The 26,622-nt window shown below is 44.7% G+C and overlaps 2 protein-coding genes and 1 long non-coding RNA gene across 20 annotated transcripts in view; 2 read left to right on the plus strand and 1 right to left on the minus strand.

Moving 5' to 3' along the window:
• The window catches only part of LIMA1 (LIM domain and actin binding 1), a 69,433-nt gene extending 56,251 nt beyond the window's left edge, over nucleotides 1-13,182 (plus strand). For all 18 annotated transcript variants that reach the window (XM_083728850.1, XM_083728840.1, XM_083728851.1 and 15 more), the window contains 4 exons: nucleotides 574-622; nucleotides 2,296-2,411; nucleotides 8,406-8,539; nucleotides 10,853-13,182. In XM_083728850.1, the coding sequence (XP_083584976.1) occupies nucleotides 574-622; nucleotides 2,296-2,411; nucleotides 8,406-8,539; nucleotides 10,853-11,855 (1,302 nt within the window). In that variant the 3' untranslated portion in view covers nucleotides 11,856-13,182. The remainder of the gene's footprint in view (nucleotides 1-573; nucleotides 623-2,295; nucleotides 2,412-8,405; nucleotides 8,540-10,852) is intronic.
• An 8,686-nt stretch (nucleotides 13,183-21,868) lies between these two features.
• On the minus strand, nucleotides 21,869-22,409 carry LOC310840024. The gene is made up of 2 exons (XR_014561769.1): nucleotides 22,334-22,409; nucleotides 21,869-22,186 (listed from the first exon to the last, which is right to left on the minus strand). It is a non-coding gene; the product is annotated as an uncharacterized lncRNA (long non-coding RNA).
• A 63-nt stretch (nucleotides 22,410-22,472) lies between these two features.
• Nucleotides 22,473-26,622, plus strand: part of CERS5 (ceramide synthase 5) — a 40,344-nt gene continuing 36,194 nt past the window's right edge. The window contains exon 1 of the mRNA XM_083729011.1: nucleotides 22,473-22,898. Coding sequence (XP_083585137.1) covers nucleotides 22,696-22,898 — 203 coding nt within the window. The 5' untranslated portion in view covers nucleotides 22,473-22,695. The remainder of the gene's footprint in view (nucleotides 22,899-26,622) is intronic.

The raw sequence follows: 26,622 nt of genomic DNA on the forward strand, positions 1-26,622 counted from the left end.
CAGTTTGGGAAACAGTGTTGTACAGTGGACTCAGTGGTTTCTTTCAGCTGATAGAGTGACTTCATACCTAAGTAGGCAACACAGACATTTAAATCAGTGCTGTCATCTTTAAACACCTGTTGCGCTGTTGAGGTTGGCACCGAGGGACAGGTATGGTCCTGAATTTGTTGTTGAGCCACCTGGATTTGGCTCTGCCTCAGCAGTGATAGTATCAAGATGAAATGGCAATGAGAAGGTACTTGGGCCAGGTGAAACTATGGTCTCTGCAAATTAGGAGCTTCAGTAGATGAATTATTTCCCTTTCCACCCTATGTTAAGGCAACTGAAATGTAGAATCTAAGGGCTTTTGGGCGACACAGATCTCTGAGTTGGATGTGGCAAAGTTTCTGTGTTCTTTGCATCTGACCACCGTCTGCCTTGCGCTGTACACACCTTATTGGCCTGTTTCAGTTGTGCCTTGTCTAAATATTTCTTCTCTTTAAAATATTAAACAATAATGGTGTGTTGAGAGCAGACAAGTGAGGATATTCATGTACTGAAGAACTGATCATTTATATGTTCCCCCTGCTACAGATTTCCATAGTAGATGGTCTGAATTCCAGTCTCTGCGAAGATGGCACTCGTAAGTTTTTAATCCCTCCCCTGCAATAAGAAATTGATTCATATTTCACTTGGCTTTTGGTGTCTGGGTGTAGATTATTATTATTATTATTATTATTAATAATAATAATAATAATAATAATAGCTTTATTGTCAATGTACAGCCTGTGTACAATGAAATTAACCAAATGAAATAGCTGCTTTGTCTTCTGAAACCATAGATTCCAGAGGCGGCGGCAGCCCTCCAATAAATCAGTCATTTTTGCCTCCTGGATATTTCTAAATCTGGATGTTATGGCAGGCATAGGAGCCAACTTCTAGGGGCTGAAGGGTCTTTGCCCCCTCCTAAAATATTTGAGGGGGCTGCCCCCCCACCCCCGGTTGATGAGCACTGCCATTCAAATAGTGTCTGTGCATCACGTCGTGTGATCAATTATCCAGGGCAGGGCTTGCTTCCTCCCCGCACTAATATTTTATTCAAGTTGGCCACCCCGAAGGCAGGAGGCAAGGTATTCTTCCGGTATGCAGTGGTTTCCCATTTCTGCTGCTAAGAGAGGAAATCAAATTCTTTTACAGAATTTTGTAGAATTGGTTGAAGTGACAATTTCTTTTTTCTTTTCTTTTTTTAAAATGCTGATAATATTTTTCTTCCACTGCCTGTACTTCTGCATATGCCCACCTCAGGCCTGTCTCTCTCTCTGCACCCTCTTCCATACTGTTAAAGTTTGTGGGTCGTAAGTCCTTTGACCCACTGAGTCTGCTGCAACGGCCCTGCGATAAATCTGAATTTATTGTCACTCCGACAACCTTCAATGGCACTCGCGCGCTGCCACTCTTCTCAGTTGCCGGATAATAGCAGAGTTCACATGCAGCGTAAAATGGCTTGTCTGTGTTGACGTGGTGTCTTCAATAACTCAGCTCGACACCAGTGCTTCTATTCTAACACTCTTTATTTAGAAGCATAACAAACAGAAAAGACAACCTACGGAATCTAGCTGCATGTTCACAGCTTTCTGCCTCTAGCAAAAATGAAACTACCTTGCTCACATTCTCAGACAGACTGCTCTCCAAAGAGAGCTCAGTCCCCACAGAGCACAGATCAAAGGAAAATGCCCGGGTCATGTGGCCAATGCACCCAGTGAATCAGAACGCTTCTGGAGTGTTAACTGTGCAGAACCACAACACATACAAAGTTTCCTATTTTCCTGAAAATCAGTTTTGGCCACATTATATGACAGAAACATGCAAGTCAGCCACACTCGTTCCAAGTGTATTCTTATGAATGGATCTCACAGGACTTTTGGATGACAAATTCCAGACAGTGGGCAGGTTTTCAGACCTAGATTATACCTCTGACTCCCTTATTTAGCTCTGCAGACATTTAAGTCTGCCTCACCTAAGTATCGTCATCCTTTTACGTGTTAAGAAAATAATTCCCTTTGGGACAAAATGTTTGAAGCCCATTATGCTCCAGTATTTATCTCAAAGTGGTTTCCATTTGTGAAGAAAAGGCAGCATCTGAAGTAGCTGAGACTATCTTTGAATTGCTTACATCTGGTTTTCCGTTTGTTCCAAGTGAGATCAGTTGCCCATCCTGCGCTGCATTTAGTTGTGCTGTCCTCGATTCAGAATGTAAACAAAATCCTTTGAGTTTTAAGTGGCGGGTACTAATAAGATTATCTTCCCCTCTTCTAGCTGGGTTCAAGTTCCAGAAAGAAACGGAAGCCCCGAGGTCTCTCTATGCCAAACAACAAAGTCCCGATTCTAGAGCATCTAGCCAGACAGACACCTCTCCCCCAAAAGCCGTGAAGGTAGGTACAGTGAATAGCTTTTTTTGGTAGCAGTGGTCAACACAGGAGAAAAGCGAGTGGGTCTCTGCATGCGAAGCATTGGATATTACCAGTTCTATTTTTCTAGGAAAAGAGGAGCTGGAACTCACCAGGAACGCCTCCCTTGTTCTCTTAGAATGGCAATAGTGCCCACCTGAGAGGTGCCGGAATTGAGTTCCGGCAAGTTCCGGCTTGCGGGGGGGGGGGGGGAGGAAGCCCTGGATACAGTCCTCAGTTTGAAATATGCAAGGAACTTCAGAGAAGGAAAACAAAGCATTCTGTGCAATGGTTCTGTGAGCCCTTCAAAACTTAGAAGCTGAAGATCTGCTGATAGGAGCCATAAAAATGAGAGCCAGTGTGGTGCAGTGGTTAAGAGCAGTGGACTCGTAATCTGGTGAACTGGGTTCGCGTCTCCGCTCCTCCACATGCAGCTGCTGGGTGACCTTGGGCTAGTCACACTTCTCTGAAGTCTCTCAACCCCACTCACCTCACAGAGTGTTTGTTGTGGGGGAGGAAGGGAAAGGAGATTGTTAGCCACTTTGAGACACCTTAGGGTAATGATAAAGCAGGATATCAAATCCAAACTCTTCTGAAAATAATGACATGCCATATTTTTCCGTGTATAACACACCCCAATGTATAAGCCGCCCCCTATTTTGGAGGACTCAGAATTAAGAAAATGGGGGGAGATTGCCCCCGTGTATAAGACTAACCCTCCTTTTAAAACATTTTTTAGTAAAAAAACCTGTAATGGTTCTAGGGGTTGCTCGTGCGTAAATTGACGCCACACCTGGCTGGGTTACCTGGGTGAACCCTTTCTGTCCGGACAGCCACTCACCCGTGGCTGTCTCAATCACTGGCAGAATCCGTCAGTGGGCGTTTCTTGAACTTCTTCCAGCAAAGAAGCTCTTTGACGCCTAGTCGCCGCCTACTCTCCCTGCGCGGAAGCCTTCTGCACAGGGAGGGTGTGGGCATCGGAGGACCCGTGCTCTCCCCACTGGTCTCCAGCGAGGAGTCATGGAGCCACCTCGCCGATTCCCCCATCTGCCCCCCTTCTCCACTGGTGCTACGCTGAATTCCTTCCCCATAAGATGGGCTGCTTCTCTCCCTCCCGGGACGCTCTCCGAAACCCCTCTGGAGCCCTCCCTCTCCCTCTGGCTCCGATGGCAGTTCCCTGACAAAACCCTAGTCTTATACATGGAAAAGTAAGGTATTTCAAGTTTATGTGATCTTTAATATATTTTTTATTAGATACAAAAATAAGTATGTTATATGCATATACTTTGAAAAAAATGAAACGAAACTTGTAAGAATAGAAATAAAAGATCCCCCGCCAAATGTCTTGAAAAACCATAATTATTCCAATAGCTCAGTCGTGCAATTAATTGAAATAATTTATTGAGAACAAAATAACTCATATTATGACATTCAGCACCATTGTTATGTCTGTATTTTGTAATAAAAGGGTGCCAGTAGCATTTAGATTACCTATTGCACTATGAACAATTTTTTCCTCCCATAAACATTACTCACATTTTATAAAGCCAGTTGCAGAAAGGTGTCTTTATAGATGCTGCGATATAAGCAGCAAGAATTCTGGCTGCCAAAATCATATTTATCAGTTACATATCTTATACCAGTTAACAGAGCCACCTTTGAAAAGAGGACTTGGTTCTTTCCAGGCATTTATTGGGTAAAATGTTCAGATTGTGAACAGAGTGTGGTGAAGAACACAGCACATGATATTATGGGCTGTTCCCTGAGCCCGCTAGATGACATGCCTTAGGAGAGCGAGAAAAATTCTCAGGGATGATTCACACCCCGGCCAGCACCTCTTTAACCTTCTACCCTCAGGCAGGAGATATAGAAGTATAATCAGCCATACCAATAGGCTAAGAAACAGTTTCTATCCATGGACTGTTAGGCTGCTGAACGGAAAATAATATAGTGCAACTGACTTTCGGGTTGGGTGTGTTGTGCGACAAGCACCCAGACTGCGATGAGATTGAGTGTTTGTGTTGGGGGGAGGGAGGTTTGGTTAATTTCATACTACACAGGTTGTACACTGACAATAAAGGTATTATTTAAAACTGTAAACTGTAAACTACTTTGGGTGCTTTAGCAGATAGGTAAATCCAATAAATAATAGCATTCCCTAAAAAATAACATATTCTGAAAAATAACGTATTTATATATACATGAAAGTAACTGATTTTGCTGTACATCTCTGACAGTCCGTAGTACCGAAATCAGATATTTTCTTAATCATTGCTGGTGTAAAGCACCGCCAATATGCAGCTTTACATTTTTTCTTTCATTGTAATTTTATAGATTTATGTGTTATATACTCACCAGTTTTTGTTATTAAAAATCAGAAGTTTTGCTCACTTTCCCAACTCTGCCTCAACTCCTAACAGGGTGAATCAAAATAAACCAACATATTTGGTAGTAAACCTTTCCTTTGAATATTGATGGTTAATAAAATTTCAGTTCTTCTTAAACTTCCTTACATGAATAAGTCATCAAACTCAAATATGTGCATTTTAGTAACTAGGTTTTTTAAAAAATGTTTGGGCAATTAAGACGGTTGTAGTCAATATTCCAGCATTTTAGCCCAAATGCCATCATGAGATAATAAACTTGGATTGTCTATATACTTTCGTGTGCGCACATTTTGCAAAATTGCTACCAATCCTTGCAGCTGTAAAATGATGCTATAGATAGAATACCTTGATCTTGTGCAGATCTACATTTCCCGCAGATTTTAATTATACTTGATTGAATTCTGTGCCAGGCAGTGGGGGGACGGGACAAAAGGGTGTGTTTGCTTTTTGAGTAGGGAACTGTTAATTCACTGTACAACTTGCGAGCAATCCATAAGGCCTTCTGCTCCCCTTTCCATATTGTAGATGAAGTGTACAAAATTCCAATGCTTGGTTCATGATTATTCAGAACTGAATGTTTATCATCTTTATACTATTTATTGCTTAAAAGAGACCTTTCCTCCTTGATCTTTTGCAACTTAGTTGTTGGCTGAGTATGTTTCTCGTAGTGTAAATATGAGAGTGTTTCTGTCCCAGGGAACATCTTAGTACGCTTTCACTCCAGCCCAGAGATGTGTTTATAAATAGCCATTTGTCTTTTCCAGCTTCTGTTTCCTGCTCCTGGTTCCTAATCTCTACTCCTGCCTCCCTTTTTAATGTGAGCTCGACTCTCGGCTTTCTTGCCTGTTCTCCTCCTCTTTTTATTAACCGGACTTCACACCCTTCCACTGTAGTTGCTAATCGTAGCGTGCTTGGAAAAAGAAACTTGCCTCTACACACCCCAAAACCTTCCTCCATGGTTTTTGCATGTAAGTTGGACGGGGAATTTATGCTGCTGCAGCAAATGCTAATATCTGGTTCCCAGATGCGATTGGGGGGAAACTAGTTTTTGACAGCCAAGCAACATTGCCTGAATTCTTGCTTTCATTAGAGGGATCTATATTCCATGCTGCTTAAATTATCCTGTTAATATTGAGATTTTACTGATTATCAATGCAACAGAAGGTGGTGGTTTTGTTTTAAAAGGAAAAGCAGGTATGCCTTTGCAGGTTTGGAAAATCATCCCTGAGCTGATCAAACCAGCGGTGTAGCCTAGGAGGTATTGTCCGTATGGCAGCACAATAAATCTGTTAGGTTTGTAGCTGCTGCCCCAATGTATTTGCCTGGGTAACACATTCAACTTGCCAGACAGAATGCATGCTTGAAAGTTTCATATGGGATTACCTGCATCAGCTGCCACCTTTTAAAAAAAACACTTGAAGTTCCAGGCTTCAAAGCTTTTTCAACATAAGTAGATTTTTTAAAAAAAATCAATGTGGGGCATTTAACTATATTAGCTCCGGTTTGGAAGGTAAAACATGTAATCAGGGCTGTTTCAGCCTGCCCACCTAAGCTAAGAGCCATTTCCTCTGCTACTTCTGCTCTTTCGGTCTCTCAGATTGTACGCATTTTGTGTTTTTGTGGGTGGAGGCAGATCTAGCACCCTCCCTGTATTCAATCCAAACGTACTTTTCCTCCCCAGGGGGTGAGCTCTGGAGAAGGCAGTCTGGGGGAACAGTACCTTGAAGCAGAAAGATGCAAATGGATCAGCTTCCCTGCGATTGCCATTTGGCAGCTTTTCATTTAAAAATAAATAAATAGAAAAGCGGCTCCCTTTCTAAATCCGAGAAACGAATGGAAACGTGGTCCCACCCATATGCCGTACATTTAACACACTCTTCTGCCACTTTAACAGTCACAACATCCCACAAAGAACCGAGAAGTTGGAGCCCTTGGAGGAATCTTCCGACAGTTCTTGGCCCCTTTAACAAACTACAGTTCCCAGCATTCTTTGGGTGGAGCCAGTACTGTTGAAAGTGGCAGGAGTGTTTTGAATGCAGGATGTGGATGTGGCCCGTATAAGAGTTTTGCAGCCGTTTAGAAAGGGGAACAGCCAACTTTGAGCACATGGAGAGGTGAGGGTGCTCAGTACGCTCACATGCCTTGCCTTTTCAGTTTTGAATCTGATCTGCCACATCAGCAGATGAATACAGCGTGAACTTGCTAGATCCGTCTTTCTCCTTTTAGATTTGAGTGCCGCTGCCCACTTTGACTTTGCCTTCCCTCCTGCATCTCCTAACCCTCACCAACTCCTATAGAGAGACTGAATGAAGATGGGTGCAAATTATGGGTGCTTTAGATTGGAGGGGTTGTTTGGACAGCCAGTTCCATGTTTCCTAAACCTACCGTATTTTTCGCTCCATAAGACGCACTTTTTCCCTTCTAAAGAGAAAGGGGAAATGCCTGTGCGTCTTATGGAGCGCATGCACTAGACCGGAGCCGTGGCTCCCGTCAGTCAAGCGAAGTGGGAGCCGCTTACATGGCTTCTGTCCCGGTTTGCGCGGCTCTAGCTTTGCTTGCTTTACAGTGAGCCGGGAGGAGGCAGGCGATTCAAAGCCAGCAGGCGCTTTTAAAAAGTGGTGCGTAGCCAGCAACAGCTGCAGCAGCCTCAGCTAGCAAAGGTCCGTGCGCTCCCTAAACGGAGCAATGAGGCTGCAGAGGGACGGCAGGGCACAGGAGGGGTTGGATCCGGAAGGATAAAATTTAAGCAACCAGCAACAACAAAAAAACCAACCAACCTCGAGCTCTGAGCCACGAGCGCAGTGAAGATCAGGAGGTAAAATAGGAAGGTTGCTGGGGACTGGAAGGCAGGGGATGAGGGCAAGGGGAAAATTATGCAAATCCCCCCATGTCTCAGCTGATCCACTGGCTCCTTGAGCATGCACACTAAACATACAGCTCCTGTCCCTCTCAGTCTCACTCTGATATACCAGTAGCTTATTAAATAGTTTAGTACAACATTTGATTCAGGATATTTTTCCCCTGTTTTCCTCCTCTGAAAACTAGGTGCGTCTTAAGGTCAGGTGCGCCTTATGGAGTGAAAAATACGATATTTTTGTGTTTTAATTTTGGGCTGGCTCCAGAAGTATTAGCACAAGATCTGGGTTAGCCTGGGTGGTGTGCTGGCAACCCCTGGCGTATTGGCTTTGGAATAGGGACGGGGAAATGCGTGGCTCTCAATACTACAACAATGTTTCCCTACAACTCCCATCATTCCTAATCATGAGCCATCCTATTGGGGCTGATGGAAGTGTTGGAACGCAACAACATCTGGAAGGCCACATGTCCCCCTTATTTTCTTGAGAACAGCTCTTCTCAAGCTTGGCAAAGTTTCCCAAACTTAGGTCTTCAGCTGTTTTTGGACTACAATTCCCATCGCCCTTGACCACTGATCTTGCTAGCTAGGGTCGATGGGAGTTGTAGTCCAAAAACAGCTGGAGACCCAAGTTTGGGAAACACTGCTTCAGAAGGAGGCTCTGCTAGGACTGACCGTCAGCCTTGTTGGGAGTCTTGCATTGAACCCTGTATTACTTGCCAACTTTTCTTCCACCAGAAGTTCCAGTTGCCGGCTAAGGAAAGTTGTGTTGCGTGTAAGAAGACTGTCTACCCAATGGAGCGTCTCTTTGCCAACCAGCAAGTATACCATATCAGCTGTTTCCGCTGTTCTTACTGCAACAGCAAACTCACGTAAGTCCTTCAGGGAGAGCCCACTTCTTTTTTATATATAAAAAAGGCTACTTTAAGATTAACTCTCTAGTGTGGGTTAGGAAATGGCAATGTTTAGGTGCTGAGAAAAGCAAGGTGGGCATGGTTTTCAGGTGGTTCTTAAGAACTCCAAAGGAATCTACAATGTAGGATGTACCGTATTTTTTGTTCTATAAGATGCACTTTTCCACTCCTAAAAAGGAAGGGAAAATGTGTGTGTGTCTTATGGAGCGAGGAGCGAATGCAGACTGTGCAGCTTTCGCTGAAGCCAGAAGAGCTCTCCTGGCTTCAGGGATAGTCGCCCGAAGCCTCCTGAGCACAGTGGGAGGCTTTGTGTTGCTTTCGTTGAAGCCAGGAGAGCAAGAGGGATCGGTGCGCACCGATCCCTCTTTCTCTCCTGGCTTTGCTTTGCTGGAGAGGCGCTGAGCAGCTTTCCCTCTCTGCTCAGCCCCCCTTCAGCGAAGCGGGAGGAGAAATGGAAGGGGCTCCATTTCTCCTGCCGCTTCACTACAGGGGCATTGCACAGAGAGGGAACGCTGTGCAGCGCCCCTTCAGAGATGTGGGAGGAGAAACGGAGGCCCTTCCTCCCACTTTGCGGGAGAGGCGCTGGGCAGAGAGGGAGAGAATATTTTTTTTCTTGTTTTCCTCCTCCAAAAACTAGGTGCGTCTTATGGTCGGGTGCATCTTACAGAGCGAAAAATACGGTACTTCTGCATACGACACAATAAAGCAGGGAGTGTCCTGCACACATGCAGCCGAGGAAGGTTAAGGGCCGATAGTTAATTCTTTATTGACAAAAGCACACTTCTTTTTTTTTAAAAGAAGTTATTTACTTGATTTTTCAGATTAAAAATTTACAATCACATTTCCAACATCCAACATAAAACAAGATTCCAAGGAATCTCTTAGACTTCCCTCCTCTCCTTTGTGGGTCCTATTGTTAATCATTTCCTCCTGCATCTTTTATGATAATCCAAATCTTTTACCTCTCCATTGTGTCCAAAACCCACCATTAAACTGCAAGTGTTATTCCAATCCTACTGACAATTTTAACTGTTTACAATGGCTTTTAAGACCAGTTATATATTTTCCTGATTTCTGATTCTTCTGGTCATTTTAGCCATTTCTGCATAATCCATCCACTTGATCTGCCGTTCTTATCATAGAATCATAGAGTTGGAATAGACCACAAGGGCCATCGAGTCCAACCCCCTGCCAAGCAGGAAACACCATCAGAGCACTCCTGACATATGGTTGTCAAGCCTCTGCTTAAAGACCTCCAAAGAAGGAGGTCTCTGGTGGACAAAAGCACGCTTAACAGCACCAGAGACAAAAACACACTTATAGCTGCTCCTAAAGAACAGCTTCTATCTGTGGGCTGTTAGGCTGCTGAATGAAAAGACAACAGGGCAACTGACTTTTGGGTTTGGTGGGTGTTCGTCAGTAAACGAGGGGAATAATAATAATAATAATAAGAAGAAGAAGAAGAAGAAGAAGAAGAAGAAGAAGAAGAAGAATTTATTTATACCCCGCCCATCTGGCTGAGTTTCCCCAGCCACTCTGGGCGGCCCCCCATCAAATGTTAGAAACAGTACAGCATTAAATATTAAAAACTTCCCTGAACAGGGCTGCCTTCAGATGTCTTTTAAAGATAGGATAGCTGCTTATTTCCTTCACATCTGAAGGGTGGGTGCCACTACTGAAAAGGTCCTCTATCTGGTTCCTTGTAACCTCACTTCTCACAATGAGGGAACCGCCAGAAGGCCCTCGGCGCTGGATCTCAGTATCCGGGCTGAACGGTGGGGGTGGAGACTAAGAGAGCTGAGTGGGGGGTGCTTGTGTAATCTCACTATATACAAGTCGTACAAGTGACAATAAAGTATTTCAGTTCAATATTTCAGTTCAACCAGATGCCTGTGGCAGGTCTGAAAGCAGGAGCTGAGTGCGAGAGCACTCTTCGCACCCGTGGCTCCCAGCAACTTGTACCTGTAGAGCTGCTGAATTAGTACATTCTGAGATGGTTATTATTTCTTCTCTTTTTTAAAAATAAAATTTTATTATATTTTCCACAATAATAACAAAAACCACAAAACAGAGTGACACACAAAAATAGGGGGGGAAAGAAAAATTCATCAATAAATGAAAGAAGAAAAACAATAAACAGATAAACAATAACAACAAACTTAATTCTTTACAAATCCAACCTTTTAAACATCTTGGTTGACTTGGTTATTATTTCTTCTCTTGCCAAGATACTGAAGGTGCTAATAATTGTGTCTTTCCCCCCTTGTACAGCATTGGAACATATGCATCTCTGCATGGGAACGTTTACTGCAAGCCGCATTTTAACCAGCTCTTCAAGGCCAAAGGCAACTACGACGAAGGCTTTGGACTTAAGCCACACAAGGAGCTGTGGGCAAGCAAAATGGAGAGCGAAGAATCCCAGGAGAAACCCGCCAGCGTTGGAAACGCTGAGGAAGGCCCCCAAAGTCCCGGCGTGGAAGATGCCCCAATTGCAAAAGTTGGGATTCTGGCGGCCACCATGGAAGCAAAAGCCGCCGGTTTGCTCGAGAAGGAAGAGAGGCCGGCGGAAACCAAGAAGCTGAAGATTGCTTGGCCGCCGCCTCCCGAACAAGGCAGCCAAGGAAGTGTTTTGGAAGAAGGCATCAAGGTGCTGAAGCCCAAGTGGCCCCCGGAAGATGAAACCGCTAAGCCGGATCATCAGGAAGACGTGGACCAAGACCTTAAAAAGCTGCGACGGTCTTCGTCGCTGAAAGAAAGGAGCCGTCCGTTTACAGTCGCTGCCTCATTTAGAACCATATCTGTAAAGAGCAATAGAACTGAAAACGCGTCTCCTCCGAAGGCTGAAAGAAGCACGGTCAGACAAACGGAGGAGCCGGCACCGGAATTGGCGGTGGAAAGCAAGCCAGAGGGAAAGAGCAACGTGGCTGATCCACACCTGGGCGAGGGGGATAAAGAGCTGGATGGGGGGAAAGGAGAAGAAGCGGGTGGCGAAGAGATCTTGGTTGAAAACGGGCAGAGGAGTGGCGACACAGATGAGGAGGAAGAAGAAAATGTGGCAGGAGAGCCAGCCTCACTGGAGAAGGTAGCGCCATTCCATACGCCCCCTAAGCATTCTGTCTTGAATTCAACCGCTGTAAAAGAATTATCTGCTAGCCCAAATCGCAAATCCCAAGACGTTGGGTTTTTTGAAGGTGAAGACCTGGAAGAATTGACTGTGGAAGAGCAGATCAAGCGGAACAGATACTATGGCGAAGAGGAAGAAGACGAGGAATAAATGGGACACTCTTTCACTAATGAACTTAACTGCGGGGTGCTGGGCCTTAAAATTGGTGTGTTTAGCATTTGGGGGTTTTTTGTTTTCTTCCTAGAGTGGCTTCCCTTGGTGAAAGAGATACCGTGCTGCAGGCTGATGCATAAGGGAACCATAAAACTTGCTCAGATCTGAATTTTATAGGAAAGCTTGTTGGGAACCTGCGAGAATTTTAACCAAATTTGGGAAAACGGATAGTATGCATAAAATCGTTGTGGGAAAAGCTGCCTCAGTTGAGCAAAACAACAACAACACAACCCTGTACATTTCTGAATTCTGCTCAGTAACCTGGTCAGCTTAAATGCCACCTTTATTCTCTTCTGCTTCTGGTAGTTTTCAGCCATTTTTTGCAGGATGTCACTATATTCCTCAAAGGCGAGCTTGACGGAGAATGGGGCTTTCTGAGATACAGGACTATTACCACTTAACTATGTTACTGCAGTTCTTAGGGACCAGTTTCGAAGGGCACTTGGGGAACCGTTTAAATGGCAATGACTGCACTTTAATAATGTATGTGTAAAGGCACAATAGATACATTTTTGAATAGTGAAAACACTGTCTCTTCTAGAGAATGACAGTATCTGAAATAAAAGTCAGCAACATGGTTTTAGGGGGGAAGCTGTGTTTACTTGGCAGCCATCAGGAGAGAACTGTCTTTGCATTAGGCTCTTTTTGTATATGACTTGTTGTGCATTAGGGTCCAGGTGAATCTCGAATTAGCTGGCTGGCCAGTGAAAAAGAGGATCTGTCTCATATCTGGGCTTAGAAGCACAGCATTTTAATCTACTGGAGCAATGCTAAGGGAAGGATTTTGTAGAGGGCAAAGCTTCTGTCTGCAGGGGATTGCTACTTTCCATTCCATGTTTGTCTTTCCGAATAATGTTTTCTACTTGAAACTTTGCTTCTCCTTTTTTCTGAAAACTGTGTACGTTTTAAGCAATTCTACGTGTACCCAAACTGCCAGGTGTAAGAGTCCACATGAAAGATGCTGCACGCAAAAATCTCCGCGATGACAAAATAGATGAAACAGTGGGAATTTCTTGGGACTGATTCCTAGCATTGTGCTTTTAGTGCTTTTCAACTTGACTGCATGGTATTTTATAAATCATAGTATTTTGAGATGGGGTTAAAAGGGTTTTACCTAAATAGTTTTTAATCTTTTTATAATGTATTCACCAAGATTAGCTCTAACTATATTTTAGAGTTGTAAAATATTCTGCTTTCTTACCAATCTTGCTAAGTATGAAACATTTTTATTCAATAAAGGCTCTGGTCATTTTTATTGTTGGAAGTTTCTAATCCAGACTTTTCTTTGCCATGAGACGGTCAGGAAGGCGAGAGAAGACTGCTGAGAAGATTTTAGTATCTAGCTTAAAACCAGTGGCGCTGTGGGTTAAACCTCAGCGCCTAGAGCTTGCCGATCGTATGGTCGGCGGTTCGAATCCCCGCAGCGGGGTGAGCTCCTGTTGCTCGGTCCCAGCGCCTGCCAACCTAGAAGTTCGAAAGCACCCTCGGGTGCAAGTAGATAAATAGGGACCGCCAACTAGGAGGAAGGTAAACAGCGTTTCCGTGTGCGGCTCTGGCTCGCCAGAGTAGCTTCGTCACGCTGGCCACGTGACCCGGAAGTGTCTGCGGACAGCGCTGGCTCCCGGCCTCTAGAGTGAGATGAGCGCACAACCCTAGAGTCTGTCAAGACTGGCCCGTACGGGCAGGGGTATCTTTACCTTTTAAAACCAGTAGGTGGCACTGTTGTGCTTGTAATATGGTAAAGAGATAAGATGTCCGGTGTGCTTCTGAGTTTTGTAGAACATGAGATGTACCTGTTCGAAAGGTGTAACGGAAGACAACAGACATATGAGCAAACATCCACGACCATTTTCGTCTAGTGTGTTTGGTTCCAGTTCTTTTGCTAGATGGCGTTTCAAAATTAACACATATTGTCCCCATTAAAATATTCACAAACGAACACTATCCTTTCTCTAATAGCAACAATACAGCAATAACATTTGGGGAGGGTATGTGCATTGGGGATGTAAAATTCTAATCACAATGGCTTCAAGTGAGTTAGGGAGGGTTATTTCTACCACACCGAACCTGAGCACATCGTCTGGGTGCTAAATTTGCATTGTCAGAATTGATTTGATAATGAATTGGGGAGGTGTGGTTTGTTTAACAGCAGGGATAACGGCCACTTGTGCCCGATGGCGACAGAAGGAATTAATTCTGGAATGTGACTTAAATGCCAGTTGCTAGAGAAATGTCAAACAACCATGTCGTTTCCTCTGAACTCTCCATCTGAACAGCTCTCGCGCTAATATATAAGGAGGTCACGGGGGTTACCCAGTGATTAAATGCATTTGTGTTTTAAAAATGCATTTGTGTTTAAAAAAACAATGGGAATAAAGCACTGGTAAAACAGAGCACTCTGTTAAATGTATGCTTGGTCAGCTGTTTATTGGGGGTGGGGAACGTGCTGCTCCAGCATTAAACAGATTTAGCCTTTTGAGGCACGACGGGAGTTCTTCTGACTTCTCTCTTTATTCTAAATCCAACCCAAGTTACTAAAGTCTTCTATAAAACCCTAAGAACGGGTTGGAATTAAATCCTGGAATTACAGTGCTGGCAACAGGTCAACTCAACACATATTGTACTGCTTCTCACATGGATACCCATTCTTGACCTCATCTGTGCTATGACCAAAGCTAATACCTTTTAACACCCACATAAGTGCAAAAACAGGGACTTTATGTGTGCGCACACGCACACACAGTGGTTCCCTCAGCAAAACAAAATCACACATGAAATAATTCTGTTGTGTGCAAAATGCAAGCACCTCAAAGTTCTTCCATTTGATTATGCTAACTAAACATTTTTTTTCTAAAGCTTTTTATATGCCGCAGCTGGCTCTTGGTTCATGCCACAACTTAAGAAGGATGTTGACAAGCTGGAATGTGTGCAGAGGAGGGCAACCAAGACGATCAAGGGTCTGGAAACTAAGCTATAAGAGCAGGCATAAGCAAACTCGGCCCTCCAGATGTTTTGGGACTACAACTCCCATCATCCCTGACCACTGTTCCTGTTAGCTAGGGATGATGGGAGTCGTAGTCCCAAAACATGGAGGGTCGAGTTTGCCTATGCCTGTTTAAGAGGAACGAATGAAGGAGCTTATTTAGCCTGGAAGAGAGGAGACTGAGAGGAGCTATGATTTTGTTGTCGCTTAGTTGTGTCCGACTCTTCAAGACCCCATGGACCAGAACACGCCATGCACTCCTGTCCTCCACTGCCTCCCACATTTTGGTCAAACTCATGCTGGTAGCTTCGAGAACACTGTCCAACCATCTTGTCCTCTGTTGTCCCCTTCTCCTTGTGCCCTCCATCTTTCCCAACATCAGGGTCGTTTCCAGGGAGTCTTCTCTTCTCATGAGGTGGCCAAAGTATTGGAGCCTCAGCTTCAGGATCTGTCCTTCCAGTGAGCACTCAGGGCTGATTTCCTTCAGAATGGATAGGTTTGATCTTCTTGCAGTCCATGGGACTCTCAAGAGTCTCCTCCAGCACCACAATTCAAAAGCATCAATTCTTCGGCGATCAGCCTTCTTTATGGTCCAGCTCTCACTTCCATACATCACTACTGGGAAAACCCTAGCTTGAACTAGACGGACCTTTGTTGGCAAGGTGATGTCTCTGCTTTTTAAGATGCTGTCTAGGTTTGTCATTGCTTTTCTCCCAAGAGGAGCTATGATAGCCATCTTCAAATATCTAAGGGCTGTCACCTGAAAGATGGAGCAGCTTGTGGTCTCCTGCTCTGGAGGATAGGAGTGAAACCAAGCCACAAGAAAGGAGATTCTGACTAAACATCAGGAAAAACCTGACAGCAAGAGCTGTTTGAGAGTGGAATGGTCTCCCTCGGGAGGTTGTGGACTCTCCTTGCTTGGACGTTTTCAAGCAGAGGTTGGATGGCTATTTGTCATGGCTGCGATAGTTGAGATTCCTGCATTGCTGAGGGTTGAACTAGAGGTCTCTTCCAACTCTGATTCTATTTTCTCTTAAAAGATTCCACTTGCTGAATTTCCTCTTGAATCATAGGGATTCTACTTTTAAACACCTGGCACTGTGCTTAGATGTAACATTAAGTTATAGTTTAGTTGTGGGCCTGTTGTACATGCAAACTAGATGAACTCTTTTGGACAACATATCAGCTTTTAAAAAGGGCTTCTTCCAAGCCTAATTTCAGGAGTGGGATTGGGATTCTGTGGGCACCAAGGTAAGCCTTTGCAGCCACATGCAAATGCCATGTTGACAGGAGTTAGCATTATGAGAATGAACTTTGCTGTTCCTGGACTCACATTCGCCTCGCCCGTTTTCTTCCTGCGCCACTGTGAGGAGTTAGGAAACTTAGGCTTCCACTCTGGAATAGCTACAGCTTTCGGTGTCGTCCAAGCTCAGGCAAAACTGTTCATTATGACAATAGTTAGTGGAAACGAGCCCGTTTCAAACCATAGTTTAAGAGATTTATTGGTCTCTGTGCTGAAAAGCCAGACCCGTAGGATATTTGACCTAGTTAGCTTCCTAGTTGCAGTACTGTCAAAAAAAAAAAAGGGGGGGGGAATTGACTCAATTCAATATGGTTGACAATTGTCAGCACAATTCAGAACAGTATCTGTGGTTCATACACTTGGATTAAAAGATGGAGTTGAATTTTAAATGGTAGTTGCATTTCACTTCTTTTGCAGTGTTCATCCATACAATGGTACCTTGGGTTACATACGCTTCAGGTTACAGACTCCGCTAACCCAGAAATAGTACCTCGGGTTAAGAACTTTGCTTCAGGATGAGAACAGAAATCGTGCTCCAGCAGCATGGCAGCAGTGGGAGGCCCCATTAGATAAAGTGGTGCTTCAGGTTAAGAACAGTTTCAGGTTAAGAACGGACCTCCGGAACGAATTAAGTACTTATCCTGAGGTACCACTGTACTGTTGAAATGTGGAAGGTTGGATGTGATTATTTTTATCACGTTTATGAGAAATTTGGTTTTTTGTAGAATACATGGCCTTCGGCAAAATACAATAATAAATATTTGGGATTATTATTATTAATTGAATTTATATACCACCCTATACCCAGGAGTCTGAGCGGTTCACATAATAAGATCAAGATATAAAACCACAAAATACCTAATAAAAATAAAAACAACAACTCAATAGGCCCTATTTTAAAAGGGCATAGGACATAAATCGGATCAACCAAAGGCCTGGTTAAAAAGGAACATTTTTGCCTGGCGCTTAAAGTTGTATAATGAAGGCACCAGGTGAACTTCCCTGGGGAGAGCATTCCACAGATGGGGGCCACTGCAGAGAAGGCCTGTTCTCATGTTACCACCCTCCGGACCTCTCGAGGGTTATGAAGCTGGCATATTTTCACCAGCCATAATTAACCAATTTTAGGTTTTGGGTGACATGCTAAACTGCTGCTAACCTTGAATGGAACCTTCCAGTCTTGCAGCTGGGCCGAAAAATGGCAGAATGGATGAGCCCGGAGTTTGACTAGGTACACCCTCATAATGCTAAACCGTGGTTTAGCATGATGTCTGCACACTGTAACTCCATAATCCTTCCATGAGCCCCATAAGGTAGGCAGTACTATGTAGCAGAATGTGGGGTTGTAAGCCAATAGAGTAGTTTGCCAAAGGCTACTTGCTGAGTTCACGGCTGAGTTTAGATTTGAACTGGGGACTCCCTAGTTTGCTGCTCAGCCTTTGTAACTACACTAGAGCTCAGTCGAAAATTCATCAAGACTTCAAATGTTGCTCCTGGAAAAACAGAAATTGGTGTTGAGCCAACCTGGGAGGCTCCTCCACATAGATTGCGTTAACAGAAACTGGAGTATATAATTCCCGATTGCTATTCCCAGATGTAGGAGGATGTTAATCTAAGCCAGTGTTTCCCAACCTTGGGCCTCCAGCTGTTTTTGAACTACAATTCCCATCATCCCTGACCACTGGTCTTGCTAGCTAGGGATGATGGGAGTTGTAGGCCAAAAAACATCTGGAGGCCCAAGGTTGGGAAACACTGATCTAAACAGTTGAAGCAAACAACCACAAGAAGAAGCTGCCATTGTATGTTAGCAGCATACCTGTGGCTACTGCAAAACGTTGTCCTATGCTGCATGACCGAGTTGGCGGAGAGTAAAAATTCTACCAGGTTAAAAGCAGTCATCTTGGATGTGTGGGGAAAGGGTGGGCCTGTTGTCACCTTGATGGCATTTTCTATTTCTGTTCTGGTTCCTCTTCCTGATTTGGAATGTAGCATTTATATGATGGAATGTAGCGCAATGGATCACTTTAAATTTCCATTCTGACTCTCTTGACACTTTTAAGAGTGGACCTCTTCCTATGCATAGTGGGGCAGGGAGGAAACAAAATGGCATGTGGTATCCTTGCTCCCATTCACTATACCGGAGGTTTTCAACTTTTTTGACCAACTACAGTGGTACCTCGGGTTACAGATGCTTCAGGTTACAGACCTTTCAGGTTACAGACTCCGCTAACCCAGAAATAGTACCTCGGGTTAAGAACTTTGCTTCAGGATGGGAACAGAAATCGTGCGGCAGCGGCGTGGCGGCAGCGGGAGGCCCCATTAGCTAAAATGGTGCTTCAGGTTAAGAACAGTTTCAGGTTAAGAACGGACCTCCAGAACGAATTAAGTTCTTAACCCGAGGTATCACTGTACATTCTTTCCGAGGCACCCCTGTGGGGATCAGGATCCCAGTTATGTCACCCCTTGCCTGCAGAGGTGGCAGCCTCTCACCCTTTCTCAAACAACTTCCCTTGTGGAGTGTTCCCTCAGCCTCCTCTCCTCTTCCATCTCCTTGGGAGTCTGCCTCCCCCCGCCCCCCCCGGTCTCTGAGCTGCCCCACCCTGCCCCAAAGAGAAGTGCCTCCTCATATTGTCCCACAGGGGCCTGGGAAGAGGATGCCCCCAGGCTAAGTGGCCCAACAGAGCCTGGCCAAAGGTGAAATTAAGGCCAGCACCTTATCTTGGGTGGCAGCAGCGGGCGCTGCTGGGCCTGCACAGAGGAAAAGCTCACCTGGGCATTCATCGCTGGGCACTCGGCTCCCATGCAGGCCTTGCACACAGCAAGCACAAGAAAGGTGCCTGCCTGGCTTCCCAGTTGTCCATCCATTCCCAACAGCAAGGGCTGGCAGATTGGCTGGCTAAGCTTCCTTGCCCATTTGTTCCTGGCAACCAGCACCCCCTGGCCAGTCCCAGAGGCACCATTCACCTGGGGAGCTTGTAGCCAGGGCTGCTGCAACAAACAGCTGTGCAAGCCTTTGGGAGGCAGAGACGCAAGAGGGCATCAGAGCAGGAAGGGAAGGAAAGAGGGACAGAGGCCAGTGTTGCCCACGGCACCCCTGACCATCATTCAAGGCACCCCAGGGTGCCATGGCACACTGGTTGAAAACTATATGTTCAGCTGAATAGTTCAGCTAGCACACAGACAACTCCGCACAGAGTTGTAACCAGAAACCCTTGTTTCCCAGGGTCTTGAGTGCTGCTTAGCAATTGTGGTTAAAATCATTTGATTTCAGCTGCTAGGTCACTGCCTGATCTAAAGTGGGTCACAGCCGAAGCGCTACCACCATACAAATATGTTTTTTATAAATAAGATCTGGGACCCTAAATGCACATACAAGGTTAATGCTGGGTCCTGGGTCTAAAAAGGTTGAAAGCTGCAAGTTCAAATAAGGCCCTGCTGGTCTTTTTCACTTTAACGTTAATACTTTCCTACTCCCTTTCTTCTTTTTAAACAAGCAGCTCTTGGATTTTAAACAAATACAGATACAAGAACTATTAAATATTTACCCAGTAGTACATTCAGTGCTGTTTGTTCTATCCGTTGACTTTAGGCATAAGCTTACACATTCAGTGTTCAAACCTCTTACTTAACATAACCTCTCCACTAAAAAGATGGAGTGGTCGGTATAACAAGGTCTTGATTTTGGCCATTAACAAAGTTAAAGGTAGCTCTGGGGAATATTGCAATTACCGGTAATTGTCTGAAACTGGTATGACTGTCATACCACATGCCACTCTGGCTCATATAGGCAGGAGCAGTACGGAGTAGGGCTGGACAATTTCAGACATTGCGATCTATCAGTACATCACGATACAGTATTTAGCTGCTGGTATATCACAACGTTGAAAACCAGGTATCGCTCCGTCCTAGTTAAAGTGGTCCACGTTTCTTTTTGTTCTGCCTTCAATTGTCCTCTTGTGTCTGGTGAGACGCTCAGACGTTGCTGCATCCCAGATATTATTCTCCCATGGCCTTCCAGTGTTTTTCAGTAAGGTTCTTCCATGTTGAGCAACCATTACGGTAACTGTGCTGCAGATAATAAAGATGCCTGCTAATTATCTGTGGTGCAAGGTGGAGCCCAAGACTATGTCGAAAAATAGGGCTTGTCGTACTTGCTGTGGAAGCTGCTTTCCCTGTGGGAAGTGGGTGGGTCAGATCGCAAAATGCTTTCCCAGTCCTTGAACTGCTGTGTGTCTGGAAGCCAACTACTCCAGGGCACAGTTGGTGCAATAATTTGCAAACACAAAGTAACTGTCAACCTCCCTCGGTCTGGGGCTCCATGCCAGATTGCATCTTGTGGAGTTGCAATGATCATGAAGCAACCCAGAACTATACGAGGGAACTTGTCAATGATCTCAGGGCAGCTGGGACCACAGTCAAAACAGTTGGTAACACACTACGCTGTGAAGAACTGAGATCTTGCAGAGCCTGCAAGGTCCCCTTGCTCAAGACAGCACATGTACAGGCCCGTCTGCAGTTTGCCAATGCACATCTGAATGACCCAGAGGAGAACTGGATGAACGAGTTGTGGTCAGATGAGACCACAATTGAGCTCTTTGGCATCAACTCAACTCGCCGTGTTTGGAGGAGGAGGAATGCTGCCTACGACCCCAAGAACACCATCCCCACCATCAAACATGGAGGGGGACATATCATGCTTTGGGGGTGTTTTTCTGCTAAAGGGACAGGACACCTTCACCGCACTGAAGGGACGATGGACGGGACCATATATCGTAAAATCTTGGGTGAGCACCTCCTTCCCTCAGCCAGGGCATTGAAAATGGGTCAAGGCTGGGTAATCCAGCATGACAATGACCCAAAGCACACAGCCAAGGCAACAAAGGGGTGGCTCAAGAAGAAGTGCATTAAGGTCCTGGAGTGGTCTAGCCAGTCTCCAGACCTTAATCCCATAGAAAATCTGTGGAGGGAGCTGAAGGTTCGAGTAGTTACACATCGGCCTCAAAATCTTACTGACTTGGAGAGGATCTGCAAAGAGGAGTGGGACAAAATACCTCCTGAGATGTGTGCAAACCTGGTGGCCACCTAAAAGAAATGTCTGACCTCTGTAATTGCCAACAAGGGTTTTTGCCACCAAGTACTAAGTCATCTTTTGCAAAGGGATCAAATACTTATTTCAATCATTATAATGCACATCAATCTCTGGCTTTTGTCTTCTGGGTTTCTGGGGTTTTTCCTGTTGTTATTCTGTCTCTCACAGCAACAATAAACCTACTATTAAAATTATGGACTGGTCATTTCTTCATCAGAGGGCAAATGGGGATCAAATACTTCCCCCCCCTCACTGTATGTTGAGAAAGTACTGCATTGCCATCAGTTGCATAATAATAATAATAGTAATATTTATACCCCACCCATCTGGCTGGGTTTCCCCAGCCACTCTTATAAAGCTGCACCGTCATTTTAGAGTGATGAAAAACCTTTTGCCTTTTTTTTTTTTTTTACTAAGCACATAATTGATTTTTAAAATTATTTTATTTATAAAAAGGGGAGGGGTCTAAATAGCCAGGTTTAAATAGACAGCTGCTGCACCTGTTGAATTCCTGGTAACAACACACACAACTTAACAGGCTGTTTTTAACTATGTAACTTCCATTTCAAACACAATTCAACAAACAATATCTCACAAAGTGTAATTCCATAGACCAACGCATCATGCAAACAGAACATATCAAGAGAAATTAAAGTCCAATGGACGGTAAGGATGTAAAAGTCCATTCGGTTCCTAAATTGGCATATTGGCAATAATAGCCACAATATGGTATGCTTTTCTTATGATGTTCCACGTATCGCTGCTTTGAGGATTCCAACGTTCCTTGTATGTAGATATCGGATCAGACGGAAAACTTGAAGGTATGGCACAAGGATTCCGGGATAATAACCGTGTTTCGCCCAAACCGGGCTTCGTCAGCCATACTGCATATTCTTGTATGACGGAAACAAGAAACAAAATTAATTCAGTTGCGGCAGCCTGGTGCTCATCTCCAGTACATAACTGAGGGAAATTATTAATTATTATTAATAATAATAAAAAGGGGGGGCTAAATAGCTTTAAACAGCCAGCTGCTGCACCTGTTGAATTTCTTCCTAGACATCCTGGGGCAAATCTCCTTTTCCCTTTCGGCGCGCATGGGCGCGCCACCGCAACATTTCCCTTTCTTAATAGAGGAGACGGAATGAAAAGAGAAAGTGCGCGCGGGGGCGGAGGGAAGAGAGAAACCTGCGGAAGAGCGCATGCGCCTCGTTCCTTCACGCTCTCTCCGGCGGCGAAGTTAGGGCGTGGCGCGGCTTTTGACGGACGGGCGTTCCCTTCCCGCTAGATGGGCGGGGATTCCGGCCGGCACCGCCCCCTCCCTTCTCTTCTTGGCGGCTGCTGCTGAGGGGAAGAAGTGTCAGTCCGGTCAGGCGGCGAGGGAGAGGGCGGCGGCGGGAAGATGGCGGCAGCGGCGACGGCGGCGGCAGCGTGGCTGTGGAGCGGGCTGTGGAACGAGCGCTTCTGGTTCCCCGCCAACGTGAGCTGGGCCGACCTGGAGCGGCAGGAGCCCGGCGTCGGGGAGGTGTACCCGCTCCCCCGCCACGTTTGGGCCGCTTTCCCCGGGGCGCTGGGCCTCTTCGCGCTGAGGCAGCTCTTCGAGAGGTGGGAGGGCGGCGGCGGCGGCGAAGCGGGGAACGGGGTGGCGGGGACGGAGGGAGCCGGCGGGGGGAAAGCGGCGCACACTTCCGCCCGCCTGCCTGACGGGCCGAGGCGAATGGGATGGGTGGGTCCGAGAGGGAAGAGGTAGCGTCGCCCTCGCTGCCGCTTCCTCAGTCGGCCTCGAGGAGGGTTTGGGGAGGGGGTCAGAGGAGGGAAGACCCATTTTCTCTCGCCACGTTGGGCCGCCGTTTTATTTCACCATAATAAAACCTTCAGAGGAACTCCGTAGACAGACTGCACTCTTTATAAAGATGGGGAATACTCAGGGGAAATGATTTCCAGGAGATATAATAATATAATAATAATAATAATAATAATAATAATAATAATAATAATAATAATAATTTATTATTTATACCCCGCCCATCTGGCTGGGTCCCCCCAGCCACTTTGGGCGGCATCCAACAAAGCACTAAAATACAATAACCTATTAAACATTTAAAGCTTCCCTAAACAGGGCTGCCTTTAGATGTCTTCTAGAAGTTTGGTAGTTGTTTTTCTCTTGGACAACTGGTGGGAGGGCGTTTCTCAAGGCAGGCGCCACTACCAAGAAGGCCCTCTGCCTGGTTCCCTGTAACTTGGCTTCTTGCAGCAAGGGAACCACCAGAAGTCCCTTGGCGCTGGACCTCAGTGTCCGGGCAGAACGATGCAGGTGGAGATGCTCCTTCAGGTATACTGGACCGAGGGGTTAAATGCCAGTGGTTCCTAAACTGTTTTGGGCCATGCCCCACCTAAGCATCTCTAAAATTCTGATGCTCCCCCCACCAACATAGTAATTCTTAATTGTTCAAATAGTGAACTCCTGTTCACATGGAGGAAGCCTTAAAAGTCATTGACTTGGTCTGTTCTCGAATTGCCCCCCTTAAAAATCAAATGGCCCCCTTGTGGGGCGTTTGCCCCATGTTGGGACCCACGGGGTTAAACCATTGCAAGAGGTGTTGAAATTTTGGGAGGTTGGATAGTTGCAATGGAATGATCTCGGTGGTGGGGTGCACCTTTTTATTTTTACTTATTTATGATAATTACTTTGGCAAGAAAGGAGTGTGTGTGTGTGTATGTGTGTGCGCACATATATATATATATAAGCAGCTGCAATTAGAAGATCTATTATTGCATCAACTTTACATTTTTAATAATTTTATTTAGTTTTTAGAAATTTACAATCACTTATCCAACAATCAACATAAAAAGAGAATTCCAAAAAAATATCCTGAACTTCCCTCCTCCCCTTTGTGGGTCCAATATAAGGATTAACTTTCCCATATGGCTCAGCTTTTTGTTTTTTTAAAGTGTGACTTTGGGGCATGCCCTAGAAGCATCTTCCAAAAAAGTGTTTCATACCAAAGGCTGTTATAAAGAAGACAAGACAATTGTGATCTATTCACCACCCCTATAATAAATTTCCAAACTGCCCTTTGTCATAAATGACCTCCAGGCAGCATTAGTTGCCAAAATAGAATGCTTAGTTGCCATTTTGGGGCAAGACATCTCTAAAGTTTTCATTTTTATGGAGTGGCTGTGATGGATTATCAGTTAAACATCTGGCAAGTTCAGATGACAACCTTGAGCTACGTTATGAACTTTGAGACCTTAAAGAAGAATAATCACTTGATCCAGGGACGGTTCACATATATATTGGCCCATTTCTACCTGTTTTTTCTTAATGGTGACACAGAATGTAAGAGGATTTACAACTGAGCAGCACAGTTGGGTGGGGTAAGCGAAGACAAGCTACAACATTTAACTATAATGTTATTCACTGCTCCTGCTTAGGCTGCACAGAAAAAGCATTTTGGTTCCTGAAATTCATTTGGATTGTGCAGATAAAATAGAACTGATAGAATTCTACAGGATGTGGTGTTACGTGTTCAAAAAAAGCCAAGATCCAAGGATCCCCAGGCATGCACCTAAGCAATTATGTGGGCTTCTACAATTTCCTCTTCCAGCTGTAAGTTGTCAGGCTTCGACAAATCCTGTTCAGGGAGAATCCTTTTAGGACCAGTTAGAGTGACATGGAGGAAGAAGCATGGTACTTTGGATCTGTCACCATGTTTAAAAAATAAAAAAAGTTATTTAGTTAAATATTCATTATTACATTCACTCCCAATGGACTTACTCTGTAAGCATAATAGTTGATGACATCAATCTGCATAATATATGTCTGAATAAGTTCAAAATAACTGAGGCAGTTATTGTTTTAGTTAATATATGAATTAGTATTGAACAGGATGAGAGAAGAAATACCGCTAAATGTTTAGGTTCAGTTCAGCATTAGGGTTAGGTCTCAGCTATGCCAGTTTCAAAATGAAATTTTACCATGCACTTCAGGGAGAGTCTTCTGCTGCTGTGCTACTATGTGTGTCAGTGGCTCGGCAGCAAAAGACTCCATTCTTTTCCTGAAGCACTGTGGCACAAGCCAGGTGATTCACACCACAGCATGGCAGCAAAAAAATCCGCTGCTGTGTGACAGCCAGCCAGATAGTGGAGATGTCAGTCATCATCACTCCTTTTCATTTCCTACCCTCCTCTCCCCTCCCCTGACAGGCAGAACATCTAACCTTATGGAGCATCTCACTTGTGAAATTGGGGCAACACAATACAGCCTTTTTCTGTGTAGAAGCCTTTTGACCCCTCCCATGTTCATACATAATTTTCTGATTTATCCATTAAAATTTCACTATGCCTGTTTTCTTATCCTCATGTCCTGGAATGAACACTCCATGAATTATGTGCTTCAATTTAACATTGGGAGTCTGGGACTGATGACTCACAATTTGAGCCACAGATTTCTTAAACCATTGTTTTTTCTTCCCTTCCTGTCTGTGGTGCCTCACTATAGAGGAAATGCATTCACATTTTCGGCATATCATAGCAGCACACTGGTTTATCATATGCATATCTCTCTTTTTAGGCCCTAGGAGAGAGTGTAGTCTATTGTTCCTATGTGTTCATCTGTTTCCTCTCAGTTTTGCCAATGAAACTCAGAGATAAGTGAAACTCTGAGAGAATGACAGGAGATCAGCTTTAGCTTTCACAGAATGGCTTAGTATTCTGACCTACAAAGGATCACCTCATTTTTTTACTGAAACCTTCAGAAAGGCCTTGAATGCACAAATGGATTTAATAAGTGCTGTGGAATACTGCAGGTAGTGTAGTTGTTTTTCATGTGTCCATGTCAGGCCATTTGGAACTGTGATAGGCCTGACAGACTGCCTTCCCTAAGCTTCCCTCCCTAAGCCTAACTGGGGAGGGGTTTACTTTTTATATTTATATTTAGATCCTGTCATATTTATTCCTTTCTTCATTTTACATACTCTCAATCACTCAACAGCAATAAACATAAAATGCAAATAGAGGTTACAATCACATATATGAGCATTAATTAAGAAGTCTAGATATAGGCATTCCGTGTTGGTGGCTCTCCCTTCTTGTCTTTCTTGTTAATGTAGGTGGTGAAATAACACAAGACTGGTCCAAGCAACTCCCCATTTACATGGGAGGCGCCATATGGGTCAGTGGGATGCACTTACGGTAAGCCTGCCCCACCCCCTTGCGGTGCTGAAAATTGTCTGTGTGTGCTGCTCACACACAGATGAGGAGTTGTCTGAACATATTGCATCTGATTTTAGATTTATTTTCTGCCCTTCCCAAGTTGTCTTAAGTAACT

Source organism: Podarcis gaigeae, assembly GCF_964106915.1.
Source record: "Podarcis gaigeae genome assembly, chromosome: 2".
NCBI classification, from domain to species: domain Eukaryota; kingdom Metazoa; phylum Chordata; class Lepidosauria; order Squamata; family Lacertidae; genus Podarcis; species Podarcis gaigeae.